The sequence below is a fragment of the Lotus japonicus genome, chromosome 4, assembly GCF_012489685.1.
Source record: "Lotus japonicus ecotype B-129 chromosome 4, LjGifu_v1.2".
NCBI classification, from domain to species: Eukaryota; Viridiplantae; Streptophyta; class Magnoliopsida; order Fabales; family Fabaceae; genus Lotus; species Lotus japonicus.
The window spans coordinates 14351456-14373794 of record NC_080044.1 but is presented as its reverse complement, the minus strand read 5'-3'; the positions used below and the strand labels follow the sequence as shown (position 1 = coordinate 14373794).

The window sequence follows — 22339 nt, the reverse complement described above, 5'->3', positions numbered from 1 at the left end:
GCTATTGTCAAAGACAATGGAGCAGAGTCAAAGGATGCAGTTGACTCTGACTCAGCATCAGAAGAAGATCCTAACTCAGACGATGAAAATGAGGTATTCGCTTCTTTCTCAACCTCTGAACTGAAACATGCTTTGTCTGATATTATGGATAAGTATAACTCTTTATTGTCTAAACATAAAAAGTTGAAAAAGGACTTATCTGCTGCTTCTAAGACTCCTTCTGAACATGAGAAAATTATTTCTAAGTTGAAAAATGATAATCATGCTTTAGTAAATTCTAACTCTGTGCTTAAGAACCAGATTGCTAAGCTAGAAGAAATAGTTGCTTGTGATGCATCTGATTGTAGAAATGAATCTAAGTATGAAAAGTCCTTTCAAAGATTCCTAGCTAAAAGCGTAGACAGAAGCTTAATGGCTTCAATGATCTATGGCGTAAGCAGAAATGGAATATATGGCATTGTCTATTCTAAACCTTCTGAAGTTGCTGCATCATCTCTTAAGAAAGGAACTTTCTCTATGTCAAAATATCATGCTCAAATTCCTTTCCATTCTGCTGAAAGACCCAAAGTTGTCAGAACTTCTGGGCTAACTAACAAGAAAGGACCCAGAAAGTGGGTACCTATGGATAAGATTATATATGTTGCAGATATCTTCAATAGGTCCATCGAAACTTCAACCATGGAACCTAGACAGTGGATGCAGGCAACACATGACGGGAGAAAGACATATGTCCCAAGATCCAAAACTTGAACCTGAAGGTGAAGTTGATCTTGGAGGCATCAGTAGAGTAAGATTTGGTCAAGGAATCATTGGTTTTTGATAAGAACTCCTCTGTTGATATTCTGAACGCTATTCATGTTAGAATTAATGATAAGCTTGACTCTGACAAGTCAAAGCTAGCTGAAAAAGCTTGCAGAGATGAGCATGACCGTTTCAGAAAGAAACAAAGACTCAGAACTTGTCAAACCAGAAGCAACAACATCAGAAGATGCTACTACAACTTCTGACTTGTGTCCTCAGAAGATGAGTAGGTTCCTAGCTTCTCATTCTGAAGTATCTGAAGATGAAATTTTGTCCAGAATGGAGATGTCACCAGAACCACACTTCTGCTCTCATAAGAAGATATACTAATCAGCAGCCAAGTATCCCTTGGTATTCCTTCTGAGGGGGAGTATTTCGTCTTATGCTCTTACTATTTTTTTTCCACCTTCATTCTTTTTGCTTATGACAAAAAGGGGGAGAACTAATAGTATCTTGACAACTCCCTTATGTGATCAATTTCTATGCTCTAACGATACATTCTGATTGATGTCATCTCTCTCAATGCTATGATACATCTTATGACTCAATTAACTCTGATCACATACTTCAATATAGCTCAAAATCTAGATACTTCTAACGAGGTTGATATTAAGTATTAGATTCAGGGGGAGCTTAGCTCAGAATCAAGCTCGAGTCTTGGATTCAAAAGGAGCAAGATAAACTATACACATCAGGATAAGTTTTAACTCTGATACCTTATACTCTGAGTGTATTCAGTTTATTTGTTTAGAGTTGTTCATCAAAATACATGGTTTTGTCATCATCAAAAAGGGGGAGATTGTAAGATCAAGATTTGGTCATGTGGTACAACTCTATGTTTTGATGATAACAAGTATTTATTTGTGGATGAACAATTATGATACTCTAATGTTTGTCTTGAGTGTTTTGACAAACAGGTTCTGATTCTGACACCAGAAGATCTGAAGATCAGAGGATCTGAGGATCAGAAGATCAGAAGATCTGAGGAACAGAAGATCTGAGGATCAGAAGATCTGAGGACCAGAAGCTCTGAAGGACCAGAGGCTCTGAAGGTCCAGAAGCTCTGAAGGTCCAGAAGCAGAAGTTACGAGGATCAGAGGATCCAAGCTTCCCTCTGACTCTGATCACCAAGCTTCACAAGTTCCAACACGAAGCATTCCTCTGATCAGAAGTCATTGGTTAAAGGCAAATGTCTCTATCAAGAAGTACAAGAGCAGTGTACTATTCTGAAAAGCCTACCTACCAAGGTTCAGCCACAGCAGGTTCTGGAAGTTCCAGAAATGCCCTCCAACGGTCATATTCTCTCAACAGAAATATCCTTTGCACCTTGGACTATTTAAGGCTGAAGAAAAGAAGAAAGCTAAGAGAGAGAAATCAAGAGCTGCAATACAAGAAAAGATTCAAGCCTCTACTTTCTTTATCTGTTCTTATTTAGTTTACGCTCAGCTTATTTAGAAGCAAACCTTTGTAAACACCAACCTCAAACAGTTGTTTGATTTTCCTTAAGGGACCGGGTAGGTCAGTATCCTTAAGAAGACTAAGAGAGTGAATCTTAGTGGTGATTCCTTTAGGAGATCAAGGTTGATCGGATCCTAGAGAAGACTAAGAGAGTGAATCTTAGTGTGAGCTAAGTCAGTGTATTGTTAGTCACTTGTAGGTTTCAAGTGCAGTTGTAACAATTATCTGATTAGTGGATTGCCTTCATTCTAAGAAGGAAGAAATCACCTTAACGGGTGGACTGGATTAGCTTGAGGGATTTATCAAGTGAACCAGGATAAAAAACTTGTGTGCTTCTCTCTTCTCTCTATCTTTATCCGCTGCACCTTCTATCTCAGAGAAACCGAAAAGATTTACTTTAAATCTTAAGGGGAAAGTTTTTATATTCAAAACTCTATTCAACCCCCCCCCCTTCTAGACGTTTTTCACACCTTTAGTTTCCTCAAGATAAATGAATCCACCACGCTCTCAACTCTCAATTACTGCTCGGTGCCACAATGATAAACCAACTCCAATTCCTCTTGTCGTTTCCCTCAACCAAGAAGGCCTCTCCCTCTACCTCTACCAATTCAAACTCACACTCGATGACCCAGACTCAAAAACCAACATCGCCGGAACACTCACCAACAATGGTCTCACTAGAAAAATAAATGGTGAACGGAAGAAGAAGAAGAATTTCAATTACCTGAGAAATTTCCGTCTTCGTAAACCAACGATGGAGGATGAGGGTTCACGAGTTTTCCCTTAAGCTTGTGGTGGGTTGCGAGCGACGAGCGGTGGAGAAAGAGAAGCAGAAAAGGGAGGAGTTAGACACACGAAGGGAAGGTGAGATGAGAGGAGAAGGAGAGGGCGACGGCCATGTGAGAGTCGAGACTCGAGTCGAGAGGTTTCGATCTGAGTGTGTTATAGAGCATGAGTGAATGGATTGGTTAAGTGTTTGGAAATCTTTTAACCTAGTAGTTCTTGTATGGTTAAATATATATATTTCAAAACATATTACAAAAAATGTCATCTAGTTCAAATGGCTAAACGTTCCCTTTTGGAGACAAGACCCAGGTTCGAATCTAGGAGAAAAATTATTCATTTTTAAAAACAATATATTTAGCGACGGAATTTTTGTTAGTTTTCCGTCGCTAACGTCTTACAAAATTTATCGAGGGATTTAGCGACGGGAGGTCATCAGCTACAGTATAAATCCGTCGCTAATTTGCAATATAAAATATCAAAATAGAATTACCGACGAAAAAACAGCGAGCTATACAGTCCATCGCTAAATTTAAAACAGTATGTTTATTTCCAGAACCGTGGATCCGTCGGTAATTCAGTCGCTATTAGCGACGAATTTTTATCCCTCGCTAAAATCCGTCGGTAAATCGCGTTTTTTTAGTAGTGAGAAGCCCCCAACCACGACGCCATGGACACAATTAGAGATTCTCTCAGCAAGATTCTGGTCCATTATTACCCCTTAGCCGAAAGACTTAACTGGATCGAAGGTGATCGTCTTCGACTCAACTGCAACCCCAAGGGTGCCACATTGATTGAAGCAGAATCGATGAAAACACTCTCTTCTTATGGGGACTTCGCACCGAGTGATACCATAAAAAACGAACTCACTCCCACAGTTTCCCATAGAGGACCTCCCTCTTTTGCTAGTACAAATGACCAGGTTGAAAGGAACTAAACATGACCTTGTCATAGGGATTGCAATTAACCACGTTTTGTGTGATGGCCTTGCCGCTATTCGTTTCATAAACTCTAGCTTGGGCCAAGCTATGTAAAAGGGACGCGTTAAATCATGACGAGATGTTCCCCTTTCTTGATTGAACGGTGATGAACTCCTACATGCGTCCGCGCTTTGATCACCCTGAGTTGAAGCCGCTCCTGCTCTTGCTAGGAAGCACGAGCACCGCTAAAGAACGGAAACACGAGAGAGCCGCTGCGATACTGAAACTGACAAAAGAGCAAGTTGCCAAACTGAAGGAAAGAACCAACAACGGCGACCTAGAACAACAAGAAGTGTCGTCAATGGTACCTTACAGCACGTACGAGGTTGTTTCCGCGCACGTGTGGAAATGTCTGACCATGGCGCGTGGGCTTGATGATGTTCAACCGATGGTGGTTAGGGTGATTGCAGATATTCGTAGCAGGCTGAACCCGCCTCTTCCTATAAACTATTTTGGGAATGCGCTGGCCGTGGCGTTGACTCCAACATGTTTCGCAAGGGATGTTTTGTCGAACCCGCTGAGGTACAGTGCGAGGAAGATAAGAGAAGCGGTGGGGTTGCTTAAGGATGATTATGTGAGGTCGCAACTAGATTACATTCAGTGTCCAAAACAGTTGGATTCTATTCGGGCTTCAAATTTTGAACCTAAACCTTATGATTGTGAGTTGGATGAGCACGTCAGTACACGAAGCAAATTTCGGGTGGGGGAAGCCTGTGCATTTCGGTCCTGGACCTGTTTTTCCTCATGATATTGTGTATATTATTCGAAGCTCCAATGGGGATGGGTCGCTTGTCGTGTCTGTACATTTGCAGATAAGGCACATGGAGCTTTTCAAGAAGTTCTTCGAACAAGATACGATGAGTCCATTTGTTTCCTTGTCAGTTTCCCTCTAAACCCAAAGTTAATTTTATTGAGCATGAAACATGAATTATCTTGAAATGAGTGCCTAACTTGGAAATGAGTGCCCCCAAGTCATCCTTCATGATCTAAATCATCAATTAGTTGGAGATTGAGGCGCCCCAAAGTAACCTTCATCTAATCTAATGCTTTTGATCTTTGTTTAAAGAAGTGATCGAGGTTTTGCGTAAAGACCTCCAATGAATGACCTAGGACTATTAAATATTGAGGAACCTATTTTTAAACGACAATACTTTCTTCCTGTTGAATTCTCCTATCATCTTAGATGGCTCAAAACCTTTCTGTTCAGCAGGTTCAATGGGCATCTTGTTGTTAGGTGGCAAGACAATCATTGCTCTATTATAAGTACTAGCTTCTGTTGCTTTATTAGAAGTATCAGCTTCTCCTGCTCTATTAGAAGTACCATCTTCTGCTGCTCTATTAGAAGACTTATTTTAAAGAATCTATTGACTTCTTATATATTCCGTGTTTGTAACCAAAGGGCCAGTGAAGAGGATGAGCTGTTAACGCAGGACATCAAGAAGGGGATACACAAGATTATCCAAAAGCTAATTCACATGGTCCCAAACATCCCTGACCTACAATTTAGAATCATAAACATGAACTTAATCAGCCAGGGTGCACAGAGGTCGAAAACCTGATAAATCAGTGAACCAAAAAGAAGAGTTTCCGGCCCATAGCTACCAAGAGAAACCATCACAAAGAACACCCAATGCCTTCACCAGACTCTTTCAAATATAAGAACTGCTAGAAATATTAGAGAACAAATCCCATTGATTCATTGTCATATATTTTCCTCTAATAATATCAGCCCATGAAGCATATTCATATGATAAAAACTGCCAAATCAATTTCCCAGGTAAAGAGGCATTCTGAAGTCGAGTTCTAAGGTCCAAGCCCACCAGCCGACTTTGGAGAAGTAACCATTGACTAGTTGACAAGGTGCATGCCACGAGAAACTTATCAGCTAAGCCAAACAAACAGGCCTTTGCACGATTAAGCAGCTTATCTCTCCGAGAGTCTAAGTGCCTTTGAATGTTATCCAATGAACTTTCAAAGAGAGCTTGAGACACCGGCCCTCCCTTGAATAAACAGAAACCCCAGTTACTTGTGGAGCCCACTTACGAAAGGGATCGGTTTAACAGGCTAAAACTCGTCACACAAGTGTCTCAATGTACCTATAAAACAAAAAGTCACAGATTTCTAGAAGTTGATACTCAACCAAGAAGATATCAACACCCTAACCTAAGATACCCTTCCTTTGCAAAATAAAAGAACATCATTTGCAAAAAAGAGATGAAAAATATCTTAGAAACTCTTATCGGCTCAAAAAACCTTCATAATCTTCTGGGAGATGCTTAAAGATAGCTTCTCCATACACAACACAAAGAGATAAAGAGATATCGGCTCCCTCTGACGCAACCCTCTATTTGGAGTTCGCAAGCCCCAAACCATCCCAAAGGAGGGAAAGGGAAGAGGTACGCATACATGATACACCCACATTATGAGACTAGTGATGTCGAGGGAAAACAAAAATCCTTAAAAGTATCTTCAAGAAAATCCCAGGCACTCTAGTCATAAGCCTTTTGAAGATCAATTTTGAAAGCAAGTGTCCCGCTCTTCTTCTTACACTGATGCTCGAGTGAAACATTTCCTGAGCTATGATAGCATTGTCAATGGGGCCTCTGCTTAGAATTAAACCTCTCTGAAGCGGGATTACAAGAAGCGGGATTACAAGAGAAGTCAAGTAAGGATGCAATTTGCTAACAAGAACTATAGTGATGACTCTATAAGCAACGCTACAAAGACTGATCGGGCGAAAGTTGTTGGTCAATATGCAAGTGCACAGAATCTACCAGGTTTTAATTTTTCGAACCACAGGGAATTGGAATAAGAATTCGGTTTAAGATTCAAGTTCAAGGTTGGAAAACAAATAAAGTTCAGTTTTAAGGATTGATTGTTGAGTTGATTAATTATCAAGCGAACAAAGATAAGTGTGTGAAGAACAATGGTGAACATGCCTTAGGTTCTTGCTTAACTAATTCAGTTTTAGTCAACCTATTGTATCCACAAAACTCTGAGTCTCTCCTTGATGCTCTAGCCTAATCAATCATCTATCGATGCCTCGCATAGACAATCCTCTCAAGTCAAAAGATAGGCACAATTCCTTGACAACCTAAACATTTGCTAAAGACACTAAGCATGCAATTTAGGCCAACAAAATTCAACCCTTCCTCTATTCCTAGTAGCAAGCATAGAAGGTGTAATCCCACAACAAGTCCCTAATCTATAACAAACTTCCGTTCTATTATAGAAAAGCATAAAGCTAGTACGCGTTCAAGTTTAAAAGATGAAGCAAAGATATGGGATTCAAGGGTTTACTCAGATTATTCATGAATAGAAATATGAATTATAACTAAAACATCCAAAGTCTTACAAAGAACCCAAAGCAAGAACGGTTTAGCCAAGCATGGCTATGAAATCCATACAAGAAAGTAAAGATAAAACATGGAACATAGGACCTGGAGAAAGCTCCTCAAGCTCTAGAGACAAAATCTTTCTTCTAACTTATTTAGAAATGTGAAAAATTACAAGAGATTCCAAGAGAAATGACAAAAAACCAACTTATAGGCAAACTAGGCGAGTCTGGGCGCTCAAGCGTTGTCAGAGCACGCCTGAGCGCCAATTAAAATCAACAAAACAGTAACTTTTAAGACAATTGGCGCCTAGGCGCCAATTAAGCACGCCTAGGCGCCAATTCCATTTTCTGAAACAGTAGCTTTGGCTCCAATTGGCGCTCAGGCGCCAATGGAGCACGCCTAGGCGCCCATTGCTCGCTGGAAAGCCTCTTGATCTTCTTCCTAACTCCTCTTTAAGCATCCCTTCAATTCTCCAAGTCTCTTGGCCTTCTTTCTTCAGCAGTTTCAGACCTGATTACTTAGGAACAAAGCAAGGAGAATATCTAGGAGCTCCAATAGTTTATTAGCACAATCGACCCTCAATTCAAGTAGAAAAGATATGCAAGTCCTAAACTTACTTAAAATGCAAGAAAGATCCCTATAAAACTACAAAATTACCAAAACAAAGTAAAAACACAAAGAAAGATAAAAATGCATAAGAATGCATGAAACACTACATGAGACAAAAGAAAAAGACTCAAAACTAACAAAGAAATGATCCTAAAAACACTACTAAACTAGGGTCATCAAAAGTCTTTCATCTTCCTAGGATGCTCAATCGTCGGGTTGAGAGTAATAAGCACCTCTACAAGCCATGAATCCAACTCATCACCAAGAAAACCACCTCGGACCACTTTCCAAAGGTCGCCTTCCCAACAATGTCCCAATGGGTTTAAAGAAGATAGGTTGGAAACCATTCAGGTCTGGAGCTTTGTATAATTTCATAGACATAACGACCTTCTTCATCTCCTTCATAGTCACAGGTTTGGAGAGATCATGGGACCCTTCCAAAGAAAGGTGCAACATACTATTGGTATGTATGATTAAGTTTCTATTTTTATTTTCTAGAAAGTGAAAATATGTGAAATGTGTTTGATTATAAACTAGTTTCGACTAATCTTACGAAATACTCACTCCGGTCCTTTTTATAAGAAAACACTTTGGAAAATCTTTTTATTGGTCATTTTTATAAGAAACACTCTTATAATATTAAGTCAAATAATTCATTCCAATGCAAAGAGACCTATTCCCCATGCAAAAATTTGGAGGGAAATTGCAAGCACCCAATAGATATTGTCAACATTTATGGTAATTAGCATGATTGTTCTTGTGAAAAGGAAAAGACATCATTGGAATTAAGCATAGTAATTTATTTTAAAAAAATATTAGTTTCTTTGGTTTGCGTGATTTTGTCAAAGTTTTTCTTATAAAATGACCGGAGGGAGTAATATTTGTTAGATACTCATATACCCCCTTTGTTCCACAATTATTGATATGCTAACATTGTTTAATTTTTCCTAAATGAGAGGAATGTTCTCATAATCTTTATATTTAATTATCAGTTATGTTGTTATACAAAATAGGGAATTGTTATTCAGACCCCCCACCCCTATTTAGACCCCCAAAATGTGGGAAATGTCTACAATACCCTTAATGAAAAAAAAATTGAAAAATACCCCTCCCTCCATCCTCACCTTCTTCCTAATGCTTTGTTGGAACCCCCCCTTCCCCTCACCCCCTCTCACCACATTGTCTTTCTTCTTCCAAACCCATTCTCAACTTCCAAACCCACTCTCAACATCCCACATTGTTGCCGGCCACCGCCTCCACCACCCACGCCACCGCCGTCGTCGTCCTCACCCAAGACCATCACCAACGTCGCCACCGCAGTCGTTGTTGTCAGCCGACTTCTCCTACCTCGTTGTCGTCGTCATCGGTGAAGGTACTGCACTCTAATCCCGATGTAGATCTATCGCACTCTCATTAAGTGTGAGCACCGTACTCTATGTGTGTGTCCGGTTCGCACCCTGTGAGTGCGACAGAGACGCTCACTTATAGTGCGTTTATCTGTTATATTTATCCAGACGCATTGTTTAACCGCGTCTCTGTCGCATTCATAAGATGCGTGTGTGACGCGCTTTCAACGTGCGATTAAAACATTTCTAGCCTGTTACAGAAATAATAAACAATTTGCATATTTTCTTTTGAATTTCAGGATGAGTCTCCCTGAGTCATATGAAGTGAACATGCCACAAGAAAGACAATTAGCCAATGTAGAAGATATACATGATGTACCAATTGCAGCGGACTACACAGAACAATTTACCACAGACAGGGTATTTTCATAACCAATGAGTGAGTTTATGTCAATAAGTTGAATTTATATGTGATGCGTATATGTGTTAATATTTTGTAGGTTTTTGCTACTCGGGAGGAGCTTTTAGATTGGGCTAAGAATGTAGGAAAGAAACATGGCTTTGTGATCATAATTAGAAGGTCTGATTGTGGGAGCAAGGGCCGTGGGAGTAAAGGCAGACATGTGGCTACTTTGGTGTGCGAGATGAGCGGAAAGTACAAACCATACAAGCCTGTGTTGGTGCGAAAGGGGATGGGAAACAAGAAATGTGATTGTCCGTTCAGGCTCAAGGCGAGATACACATCCGAAGATGGTTTGTGGAGGTTGACTGTAGTACGTGGCGACCACAACCATCAGCCAGCCGAGACTCTGGTTGGTCGTGCCTATGTCGGTCGCCTTACAAGTCAAGAAAAGGATATGGTTGCTAGAATGGTTGACAATAGAGTGAAGCCAGGTAACATGTTGCTTGCATTGAAGGATGCCAACCCTCAGAATGTGACTACCATAAGACAAGTGTACAATGAGCGGATGACACACATTAGGGCCAAGAGGGGACAATTGTCAGAGATGCAGCACTTGATGAGGTTGTTGGAGCAAGACAGGTACACGCACTGGTCTAGAACTGAAGAGGGTTCCGCGGTGATCCGGTCCTTATTCTGGGCCCATCCAGTTTCCATCCAACTATTCAACCAATTTCCTACTGTTGTCTTGCTTGATAGCACGTACAAGACCAACAAGTATATGATACCTTTGTCGGAGATGGTTGGCATGACATCAGTTGGATTCACATACACAATCAGTTTTGGCTACATGTGCAATGAACGTGAACCTAAAGTTACATGGGCACTTCAAAAACTAAAGGGATTGCTACTTAAAGAAGAGGACATGCCTAAAGTCATGGTTACTGACAAAGACACTGCTTTGATGAACGCAGTTACATCCACATTCCCTACAGCAGCACACATGCTATGCCAATTCCATATTGCTAAGTGTGTGAAGGCAAAGTGCAAACTCACTATCAAAGACAAGGAGATGTGGGATGATGTCGGGGACGCATGGAATAGAGTCATGTATGCCGAGTCAGCGGAGGAGTTTAATGCAGGCATGGACTTCTTACGTTCACTTGTTGGGGATCACTCTGACCTCATGAATTACATTAAGGAAACTTGTTGCCGCTTAAGCACAAGTTTGTCAAGTATGCGATTGACTGTTACATGCACATGGGTAACACAACTACTAGCATGTACATTCTTAGACACTAACATTTCAATAAGTTTGCTACATTCATTAAGTATATATTAATGTGCACATTATAAACTTGCACAGGGTTGAAGGTGCACACGCAAAACTGAAAGCGTGCATCAAAGATAGCAAGAGTGACATGTGTGCGGCTTGGGCAGCTATACATAGGTGCACACTTCTCCAGCATACAAGGATTAACATTGGAGGAGGCTTACATCAACATCTGCACCTGATGAATCCCAACCTGTTTTGGGATTGAGCATTGCGACAGAGTTAGAAGTCATTGCAAAGATGTTTGAAGAAGCTAATGTTTCAAGAAGACAAACTTTCAAAGAGAGGCTTCGGGAGATTGCATACCCGGATCAGACTTCTATGTGTCCTCCTCCAAACAAGTTGCCTACAAGGGGTCGGCCCAATGAACCTAAGGGTTCTACCAGACGCATTCCTTGTTCTTGGGAGAATGTTGATGCAGCACTTGGGTCAAAGCAAGGTAGCAACTCATCAGTTCCACAAGGCAAGGGACGTAAGACCCGGTCAACAAAACAGAAGAGCATTCCTTCCAATCAATCTGCACCTAAGAAGAGAAGCAAGAGGATAGCAAGCAAGTCAGCTCAGCTCTCGCCAAAGCACCCGAAAGGCAAAGTTTACTCGGCCAACTACATCCATGAAGTACCCGAATTCCTCCGTGAGTATGTCATTGACATTCACAATGTTGAAGATGATGGCAACTGTGGATATAGATGCATTTCTTCCTTGATGGGTAAGGGAGAACAAAATTGGAAGTAAGTCCGAGAAGACATGATAAAGGAGCTTACATTACGGCAAGGTGTTTATCATGGTATGTATGGCACCGACAAACATTACGAAAAGTACTATAAGCCTTGCATCTTGCTCCAAATGAGTTTGCAACAGAGGAGAAGTGGTTATTTGTGCCGGATATGGGCCACATTTTTGCTACGATGTACCAGGTTGTGTTCGTGACCTTGTCACATCGGGGGGCGCCACCTACTTACCTCTCACCGGTCCAGTGCTACATCCGTCAGAGCACCAGATTATATGTTTACTCCTTGTCAACAACAACCACTGGGTGAAGGTACTGATCAATATTACATTTAGTATAAATTTACCTTACATTACATGAACTTTATGAGATACTTAACAATATAATTGATCATTATGTAGGTGCTTATTTCAACTGACTTTCCTTTGCTAACGATTAATCCACAATGGATTTATCATTGTACTGTTGAAGCTCGTGGTTGGCAGCTACCATACCTGGATCACATGGCCTTATTCAAGAAACTCTCTCAAGAGGCAAACATGCATAAGGTCGATGGAGGAATCATAAATCTCGCTCAATGCAAAACGTATGGAACCGGTCCTCGTCGGAGCTCTGTGCTCCGACAAGTGATGAAGTGGAACGCCTACTATGCCAATAAAGTCTACGTGGAATTAAAAAAATAATAGAAAATTACACATAAGAAAATTTAATTAAATTAAGAAAATTAAATCTCTAAAAAAAATCATGGTTAAGTAAAACCCAAAAAATAAAAACATTTTCATCTCCTTCTTCATCATCTTCATCTTCTCCATCCCATCATCTTCATCCCCCTTTTCAATATCCAAATTAAAACCCCAAAAATTTCCTTAATCTGAAATTAACCTCCAAATCAAAATCAACTTAAAATCAAAATCAACCCTAAAATCCCCAAATCAGAACCAACCATCGAGATCTTCCTGTTCCAGTTTCTTCTTTTTTCTCATCACCTCCTTCGACAGTTCCTTGTTCATGTTCCAGCTTCTTCAACTGGGCCATGCCCTCACCCGCAACCCTCCCTCACCTCTTCCAAAACAAAGCTTCTAAACCCATCCCTCCCTCACTCGCAACCCACCCCCACCTCATCTGAAAACCACCCCAGAAATCCATCCCCACCCCCACTCGCAACCCACCCCACCCTCACCCGCAACCCACCACAGACACCCACCCTCACTCATAAATAGAGTTCACAAATCCCATCCATAACAAAGGAGAATATGAAGAAGCAGAAGACAGAGGTTCCTGAAAATTGAGAAAGGTATGAAAACAAAGCTTCCTCTTCTTCGATCTGGCTTGCTTCCTCTTCTCTTCGATCTGGGTTTCTTCCTTCTCTCCTCGATCTGGGTTTCTTCCTCATTCTTTTCGATCTGGGCCGCAAGCTTGCCACAAGCTCGTCTAACCGCCTCGACCTCAACCCCACTTTCGTGCTAAACCTTATCCTTCGATCAATCCAGGATCTGTTGCGAAACCCCAATGAAGGGGAAACCACCATCACGGTCCCCTTCGTTCTCGTTCCTTGTGACCCATGATCTGTTACAAAACTGACATCAACGAAAAAGCTGCTTAAACCCCAAATTGGAGAGAGAGAGAGAGAGAGAGAGAGGAAAAGGAGAAAAAAATGGTGATGATGGGTTGTGACTATAAATGGAAAAGTGGGGTTAGAATTGAAGCTAGGATCAGAGGAAGAAGAACCTCTTTTGGTCGATTGTTTTTAGGGTTAGTTTGTATATTGTTTTGATTAATTAAATTTTAGGGTTAGTTTTGTTAATTGTTTTTATTATTGTTAACAAAATAAAAATTTCTGATGTGTAATAACTTTTTTAAATGCCACGTCAGCTTCATTAATACACTCATCATGTCATTTCATCACTCGTCGGAGCTCCGGGCTCCGGCGAGGACTGACTCCATACGTTTTGCATTGATGAGAACTTTTTGCACAAATTTTTCCGGGGAGGGACTTAGATCAAACGGCGAGACAATGACAGAGACTAATTTGAGAATTAAGCCTTAAATTTACTAGTACTATGTGCAGTTATTAAATTTTACTTAGATAGATAGAGAAACGTTTTTGTCGGTTAATATAAAATATAATAAATGAGAAAAAATTTATAGAAACACAATCCAAAGCGGAAGGTGCATAAGTGATTTATGGGGTGGAAATTGTGACACATGAGTGAAAGCTTAAGGGATAAGAATTAGGGAACTTATAAGAAATGGTAAAATCTTTCCAAGTAAAAAAAAGAGAGTAGAAATTAAATGAAAAGTGTATTGTTAATTGTAAATTTAAAACTAGTTTAAATTAAGGCAAATGCCTACCCACCAGCAGCATAGCAGCACATCTTTAAAGTCTAGTTTGCTGGTACCGCTCCTTCCTCTGCCCAATCTTCACACCAATGGATACAGTCCGAGTCATCTCCAGCAGCACCGTCCAAGCACCGAGTCAGAACGGCGGCGACTCAGCACAGAAAATTGATTTAACACCATGGGATCTCAAATTCCTCTTACTTGAAACAGTCCAAAAAGGCCTTCTCTTCCACACAAAAAACCACCAAATCCACCACCTCCAACACACCCTCTCCTCCACTCTCGCCTTCTTCCCACCCCTCGCCGGCCGCCTCGTCATCACGCGCCACCATGACAACACCACCGCCACCTCCCACATCACCTGCAACAACGCCGGCGCACTCTTCGTCCACGCCGCCGCAGAAAACACCTCCGTCGCCGACATCCTTCAACCCAACTACGTTCCTCCCATTGTCCACTCCTTCTTCGCACTCAACGGAGCTAGAAACCACGAAGGCACGTCGCAGCCGTTGCTGGCGGTGCAGGTGACGGAGCTACTCGACGGAATCTTCATCGGCTTCACAGTCAACCACTCTGTCGCCGACGGCAAGTCGTTTTGGCTTTTCGTGAATTCCTGGGCTGAAATCTCACGGGGTTCTCTTAAACCATCGAAATCCCCTGTTTTTCAACGTTGGTTTCCAAACGACATTGAAGTTCCAATTCGGTTTCCTTTCACAGATCAGAAGCAAGCTCATAAGTACTCTGAAACCCACCCTTCGGAGAGGGTCTTCCATTTCACGAAGGAGAAGATTGCGGAGCTCAAGGTTAAAGCTAACACGGAAGCTAACACGAACAGAGTATCTTCTCTGCTAGCGCTTTTGACTCACCTATGGCGCTCTGTGATTCGTTGCAAGCAGCTTGATCCTGAAGAAGAGGTGAGTTATCGGTTGCTGATCGGAGTTAGGCCGAGGATGGTTCCGCCGTTCCCGGAGGACTATTTCGGAAACGCGTTGGTGGCGGGTGGTGTTACCATGAAAGCAGGGGAGCTGGTGGTGGAAGGTGGGCTAGGGAAGGTAGCTATGGAGATGAACAAGGTGGTTTCGTTGGAGTCTGATGAGACGGTGAAGAAGGAGTATGAGAGTTGGGTGAAGAAACCGTGGCTGATTCCACCGGCCATGTTGATCGGTGGTCACTCATTGACCACCAGCAGTTCGCCGAGGTTTGATGTTTATGGGAATGATTTTGGGTGGGGGAAGCCGGTGGCTGTTCGGAGTGGCGGCGCCAATAAAGGATATGGGAAGATTACGGTGTTTGCTGGGGTGGAGGAAGGTAGCATTGACATTGAAGTGTGACTTCCTATTGAGATTCTGGAGGCATTGGGAAATGACCCTGAGTTCACTCATACCATTTCCAGTTAATTGAGGTTCAAAGCAAAACATTGGTTTAGTTCATTCCATTTCAGTTCATTTCAGATTCAAGGGTATGATTATAATGGTATTAGTATTAATTCTTATGTGTGTTTGGTGAAGTTTCTTTGTTCAATTAGCTAGCTATTAGATCCTTCATAAGCCGTTTTCATTTTTGGGACAGTGTTTAAAGCAATTGAGGTGTAATCGTTGTCTGTGTAATTGAAATGCATAATGTTATGTGAAATGAAACCTATTTGGCAGGATGTATCCAGGTCAATGTTGTTAAACATCTGTGCTTTCTTTGTTTCTTTTATATGATTACTTTGTTACTTACTACTCTAGCTTAAGGATACAACAAGGAACTGAACACTAGCAAGTACCAATTTTATTGATACTTGGTTGGACTGATTGGGCCAACCACGAAGTGGATCCAATTTGTCCAAAGGGTCTCTGGAAAAAGAGGGGCTGAACCATCGAACCAAAAAAAAAAGAGGGGCTGAATGTACACTTTGACTTACCGTCTTGGTCTTCGAAGGGCTTGTAGATTGATTGGGCCTAATTGAGAAGTAGGTCCAAAAGTACTCAAACAATAGCAAAAACATTGATAGAGACAAGTAGGGTTGTCTAAAGAAAACAAGCCCGACCCAAACTAAAAGGCCTTTTTGGCCCATCAGGTCAGTTGACAGGTTGAACGGTTGAGCTTTTCAGTTCTGGGCGATTTATTTCAGTCGGCTTCGGTTTGGGCTGCCGACCGACCGACCAAGTCTATATTAAAAAAAAATGTCGCAACCCAGTCCAACACAACTAAACCTTATACTTGTTAAAAAAAACCTAATCCCAAAAGACAAAACACAGCAACAACCTCATCCTCAACTACACAACCCTAAATCTCTCTCTCTCTTCTTCCTCCTTCTCTCACTACCGCCACCACTCCATCTTCCTCATTCTCCTTCTAGGGTTGTTCCCATAACCTTGCAACCAAGAAACACGACAATCTTCATGCTGCCGCTGAGATTTTTTGCATTGTCGTCATTGAGGGAGATCGAAGGACGAAGATCAAAGATCGAAGGTTCTAGGGTTTCATTTCCCTTATGTTTTGTAATGATTTGGTCTCTGTTGGCCTCTCTTTGATCTTGATTTGGTTTGGATTTGATTTCTTTTTGTATAGATCTGGACTCCTTCCTCTTCCTCTCAACTTTTTCCTCAACATTTTCTTATGGATCTGCATTGTGCAAACCGCCAGGACCAATCTGACGAACCTTTTATCCGACAAACCCGAAACTGACGAACCCAGAAGCTTGTGTCAGACGGTGGTAGATCTCCAGTTTTGGCCATTTTCACGTGATGAAAACCGAGTTTTGGGCCCGAACCCGCCCTAAACCGATTGATGGACAACCCTAGAGGCAAGCTTGCCTTGAAGGTTGATTGGAGGAATGAGTAAAGATTATGAATAGCTAGCATAAAAATGTGTTAAAGATGGATGTCGAAAATGAAGGAATGATTGTACACCCATTTATGAGGCAACATGTATAAGTAGAGGAAAGAGTTCTTGGGAAATGCATGCTCACTGATTGTTTAAGGCCGAGTTAAGGATTTCTTTTTCCTTTTTTTATTCTGACTCAGTTATCTATGTTCTATATTGTGAACATTGGTGCCCACCATAAGGTTCTGATAATACTTTTCCAGGTGCTCAAGGAGTACAAGGTTTGTTGGAGGATAAGAAAGAGGAATGGAAGCGACACGAGCATTAGATATGAAGGCAATGAATAGACTCCTTAAGAATTGCTTAGGAAAGTCATGGCGAATTTGTCAGAAATTCAGCAAGCAAACCCTAGTGGCTAATTTGATGTGAAACGCATGGGGAACACAGAGGCCAACACAATTGGTAGTGGATTTTTAGCTATTTTCTGATAATATTGCAAGGATGGTGATACCAGATAACCTCAAATCATTAGTTTTTTACGCTTATGAGGGTACAACCGACCCCAAGGAGCATTTGGTGTTTTTTAACAACAAAATGGTGATCACCAGAGCCACGGATGAAAAGTTCTTGAAATGAAAAATGTTTCCAAAAATCTTCTTGAAATGAAAAATGTTTCCAAAAACATTTAAAAAAGTTCTCCTTGGCTTGGTGCACCACACAACCTCCTTGGTCTATTAACAGTTTCTCTACGTTTTCAAGAAGATTCATGGCTCAAATCTTAGTCAATCAGGCTCGAAAATTACTGATGTCGAGAAGTTTGGTTAAAGTCACACAACTATTGGATGAGATGCTGAAAGAGTATCTAGGCATCTCTCTCTACCTTTTAGATTGAAAATTGAGGGAGATAATTCAAATTATGGTGCCAATACTGAGTTGCTTCTTTGTGTAGCATGCTTAAGTCCAAGAGACTCATTTGCTTAATTTGATAAGGAAAAATTGATTCGCTTGGCTCATTTTTATCCTTCAGATTTTTCTCCGGTTGAACTTTTGGCATTGGATAATCAGCTTGAAATTACTTCATGGATATATGCTCTGATTGTGCACTTTCAGAATTGAGCGGATTTAGTGATCTTGCTATAAAGGTTGTGGAGACTAGGAAGCATATTGTGTATCCAATGGTATATTTGCTCATAGAGTTAGCTTTGATACTACATGTAGCAACCGCAACAATTGAAAGAGCTTTCTCCGCTATGAATATCAACAAGAACCGGATGCAAAATCGTATGGGAGATGAATGGTTAAATGATTGTTTAGTTACTTATATAGAGAAAGATGTATTTGATAGTGTTGAGAATGAAAAAATTGTGCAGAGTTTTCAAAATATGAAAACTCGTAGGTAACAATTATGATATGCTTTCAAACTTCTATTAGTAAATGTTTTATTTTTTTCCATTACAAATCTATATGTAGATATTGCCTCCACGACATCAAATTTCTGGATCCGTCACTGCCAATACATCTTCAGTCGAAACTTGACATGGAAAAAAAACTAGACTAACAATTTCAAATAATTTGAAATAAAATAAGATAGGTAGTTTCAAATTCAAAGCCCAAGCATCAACAACATTATTTTGAAAGGGAAAAAATTCAGATGTTTGACGACTGAAACAGAGAAATTGACACCATATAGTCAAAGTCTAGAATGAACTTGACTAAGCTAGTGAATATAAAATACAATTACTTGACCGTTGATATTAAAATTTGCAAGATCTAAAAAAATTTCAAAACACCACAACGATTGACGAAGAAGGTTATCCGCAGTATAAAAGAAGGCAAACAGGGATTGTAATCAAGAAAAAAGACATTGAAATAGATAACATGTATGCAATTTTTTACAAATGTAATATGCTTTCCGAATAAACTTAATTGATACCAATTTGAAAAAATATAACTACGTGGAAATATGAAAAATACATCAGATATGTTATTTAATACAATTGTAATCTATATTTGCCATAACCGACATTGCAGGTATGTTGTGCCTTACAATCCCACGCTCCTTATGAGGTATCAAGCTCACATAAATGTCGAGTATTGCAACAAGTCCAATGCTATAAAATATTTGTTCAAATATATCAACAAAGGCGCAAACCGAGCAATGCTTGAAATTTCACAGAAGGACAACGATGCTCAAGCGAAAGAGCCAGTGGATGAGGTAAAGCAATATTATGATTGCCGTTATCTATCTCCGTGTGAGGCAGCTTGGAGAACATTTGGCTTTACTATACTCAAACGATGACCGTCTGTGCAAAAACTAAATTTTCATCTCCCAAATGAATATTTGGTTTACTATAATGATGACGAAGACGTTGGAGATGTTCTAGAAAAGAGTGGTACAATATCCACAATGTTTATGGCTTGGTTTGCAGCTAATGAAAAATACCGAGAAGGGCAGGATCTAACATATGCTGAATTTCCCAGTAGATTTGTTTATCATAAAAAAAATAGAATCTGGAAACCAAGAAAGAGGGGTTTTAAAATTGGTAGACTACAGTATATCCCTCCAGGCATCGGTGAGTTATATTACATGAGAATCCTACTAACTATGCAAAAGGGTTGTACATCATATAGAAGTATCAGAACAGTGAAGGGAGTAACATATGATACTTTTAAGGAAGCATGCGATCAATTGGGATTGCTAACAGATGACAAAGAATATATTGATGCAATTAAAGAAGTCTCTGATTTAGCTTCCAGAGAACAAATGAGGAAACTCTTTGTAAGAATGTTGATGATGAATTCAATATCAAAACCTATTGATGTTTGGGAATCATGCTGGCTACTCATATCAGAAGGCATTCTACACCATAGAAGGAAAGAATTGCATAATCCAGGTACGAAATTTTACAAGTTATAATTAAGATTTGAAATGCTGTTATAATAAGTTAATTATTGCTTGGATTTAATTTAATTGAAATTCACAACTTTAAAAAATTACACTGCGCAATATAATTAATGAATTATCTGTGAACAACATAAGTTATATTCGTTACAGTTAAAAACAATTTGTTAATCTTTATTCTCGACTGTAGGCCTACGAATCGCAGATGCTGATTTGAAAAATTTATGTATCATTGAAATTGAGAAGTTGCTTCAAAGAAATGGTAGGTCATTAAATGATTACCCATGTTTGCCAACTCCAGAATATGATGAAGTCCTGCAATTTGACAATATATTTATTGTTGATGAACTAAACTATGACAAAGATGCATTAAAGGTACAATATGAAGAGTTGCTTAGTATGCTTACACCTGAGCAAAAGTCTGTATATGAGAGGGTTGTCACATCTGTGTTGTCAAACTCAGGAGGCTTCTACTTTTTATATGGATATGGTGGAACTGGAAAGACTTTTGTATGGAACACTTTATCGGCGTCACTTAGATCCAAAGGACTAATTGTTCTTACCGTTGCTTCCAGTGGCATAGCATCATTACTCTTGCCTGGAGGCAGAACAGCTCATTCTAAATTCTGCATTCCATTAGATGCTACAGAGACCTCGACATGTAATATAAAGCAGGGAAGTCTACGAGCAAAGCTTCTACTTGAAACAAGTCTTATTATATGGGATGAAGCTCCAATGTTGAAAAAGTATTGTTTCGAAGCTTTAGACGTTACACTCCGAGATTTACTGAGGTCGAAAAATGAAGATAACGCCCATAAGCCTTTTGGAGGAAAAGTAGTAATACTTGGAGGTGATTTTAGACAAATACTACCTATAATAACTAGAGAAAGCAGACAGGAAATCGTCGAATCTACTGTAAACTCTTCCTCATTGTGGAAACACTGCAAAGTTATGAAATTGACTAAGAACATGCGCCTAACCGCAGCTGAGACGGCTGATGAAGCAATAAAAATCAAAGACTTTGCAGATTGGATTCTTAAAATTGGAAATGACGACCATCCAGATTCCGGAGCAGGAGAGTACGAAGTCCAAATCCCGCCAGATCTGCTCATCCCAAATAGTCCTGACCCATTAATGGAATTGATTAGATATACATATCGTGACCTTGCGCACAAAATGAAAGACCCTCATTTCTTTCAAGATAGGGCAATATTGGCCCCTACACTAGAGGCTGTTGAAATGATAAACACATACATGCTTGAGATGATAGCTGCACCAGAGCATGAATATCTGAGCTCCGACTCTGCCTTGCGATCTGATGAGGATTCTGAAATCCAAGGTGAGTGGTTTACCACCGAATTTTTTAACGACACTAAAAGTTCAGGAATGCCTAACCACAAACTTTTATTGAAAGTTGGTACTCCAATAATGCTTTTGAGAAATTTAGACCAAGCAGCAGGTTTATGTAATGGAACCAGGTTAATTGTGAATGAACTTGGTGAACGTTTTATTGGTGCAACTGTTATCACGGGAACAAATGTCAATGACAAAGTGCACATTTTAAGAATGGACTTGGTTCCTTCTGATTCCAAATTTTCAATTAAATTCAGAAGAAGACAGTTTCCAATTGCAATATACTTTGCTATGACCATAAACAAGAGCCAAGGACAAACACTATCTCAGGTTGACCTCTTCCTTCCGAGGCCCGTCTTCACTCATGGTCAGTTATATGTAGCTCTTTCTAGAGCACGCTCAAGAAAAGGTCTTAAACTTTGTATACTCGATGAGGGGGGCAAACAACAGACCAGTACTATAAATGTAGTGTTTAAGGAAGTTTTTGGAAATGTTTGATGTACACAACACAATTACAATTACAATTATTTATTTCATTTTTCTCTTCATCTATCTTTACAGAGTTTCCTTATACAAGAATAACTTATTTAATTTATTTATTAAAATATTACAACATAAAATTTCCGTGCAACGCACGTGTTACGGAACTAGCAATTTGAAATAAAATAAGATAGGTAGTTTCAAATTCAAAGCCCAAGCATCAACAACATTATTTTGAAAGGGAAAAAATCCAGATGTTTGACGACTGAAACAGAGAAATTGACACCATATAGTCAAAGTCTAGAATGAAGTTGACTAAGCTAGTGAATATAAAATACAATTACTTGACCGTTGATATTAAAATTTGCAAGATCTAAATATACTTCAAAAGTTTAGGTTAAACGTGAGGTTTGTTTTTCATAAAAGGGTTATATTGGCTTTATATGAGATTTCTCAACACATCATCTCATGTCCACGACTGAACAATTGGAGCGTGAAATACACATGAATCAACATATGCAGGATGAGGATATGAGTTTCTTTTTTGTTGAATTGTTCTCGCAATTTTGAGCTGGGTTGGACAACTTTGGGTGATAAAGCACACCCTATACCAAAGTAATTAATGCAACTGCATTCACAAAGGCTCGAACCTGAGAGTTCTGCTTAAGATATAAC

General features: G+C 40.0%; 2 protein-coding genes across 2 annotated transcripts; both read left to right on the top strand.

The window, feature by feature from the left end:
- Nucleotides 1-14130: 14130 nt before the first annotated feature.
- On the top strand, nt 14131-15793 carry LOC130711289 (protein ENHANCED PSEUDOMONAS SUSCEPTIBILITY 1-like). Its single transcript, XM_057560840.1, has one exon. It carries the CDS (start codon nt 14208-14210, stop codon nt 15447-15449), a length of 1242 nt encoding a protein of 413 aa, XP_057416823.1. The 5' UTR covers nt 14131-14207; the 3' UTR covers nt 15450-15793.
- A 2215-nt stretch (nt 15794-18008) lies between these two features.
- On the top strand, nt 18009-21682 carry LOC130712347 (uncharacterized). The gene is made up of 5 exons (XM_057562183.1): nt 18009-18325; nt 18961-19144; nt 19544-19823; nt 20022-21384; nt 21445-21682. Exons 1-5 carry the CDS (start codon nt 18009-18011, stop codon nt 21680-21682), a joined length of 2382 nt encoding a protein of 793 aa, XP_057418166.1.
- The last annotated feature ends 657 nt before the right edge of the window (nt 21683-22339 follow it).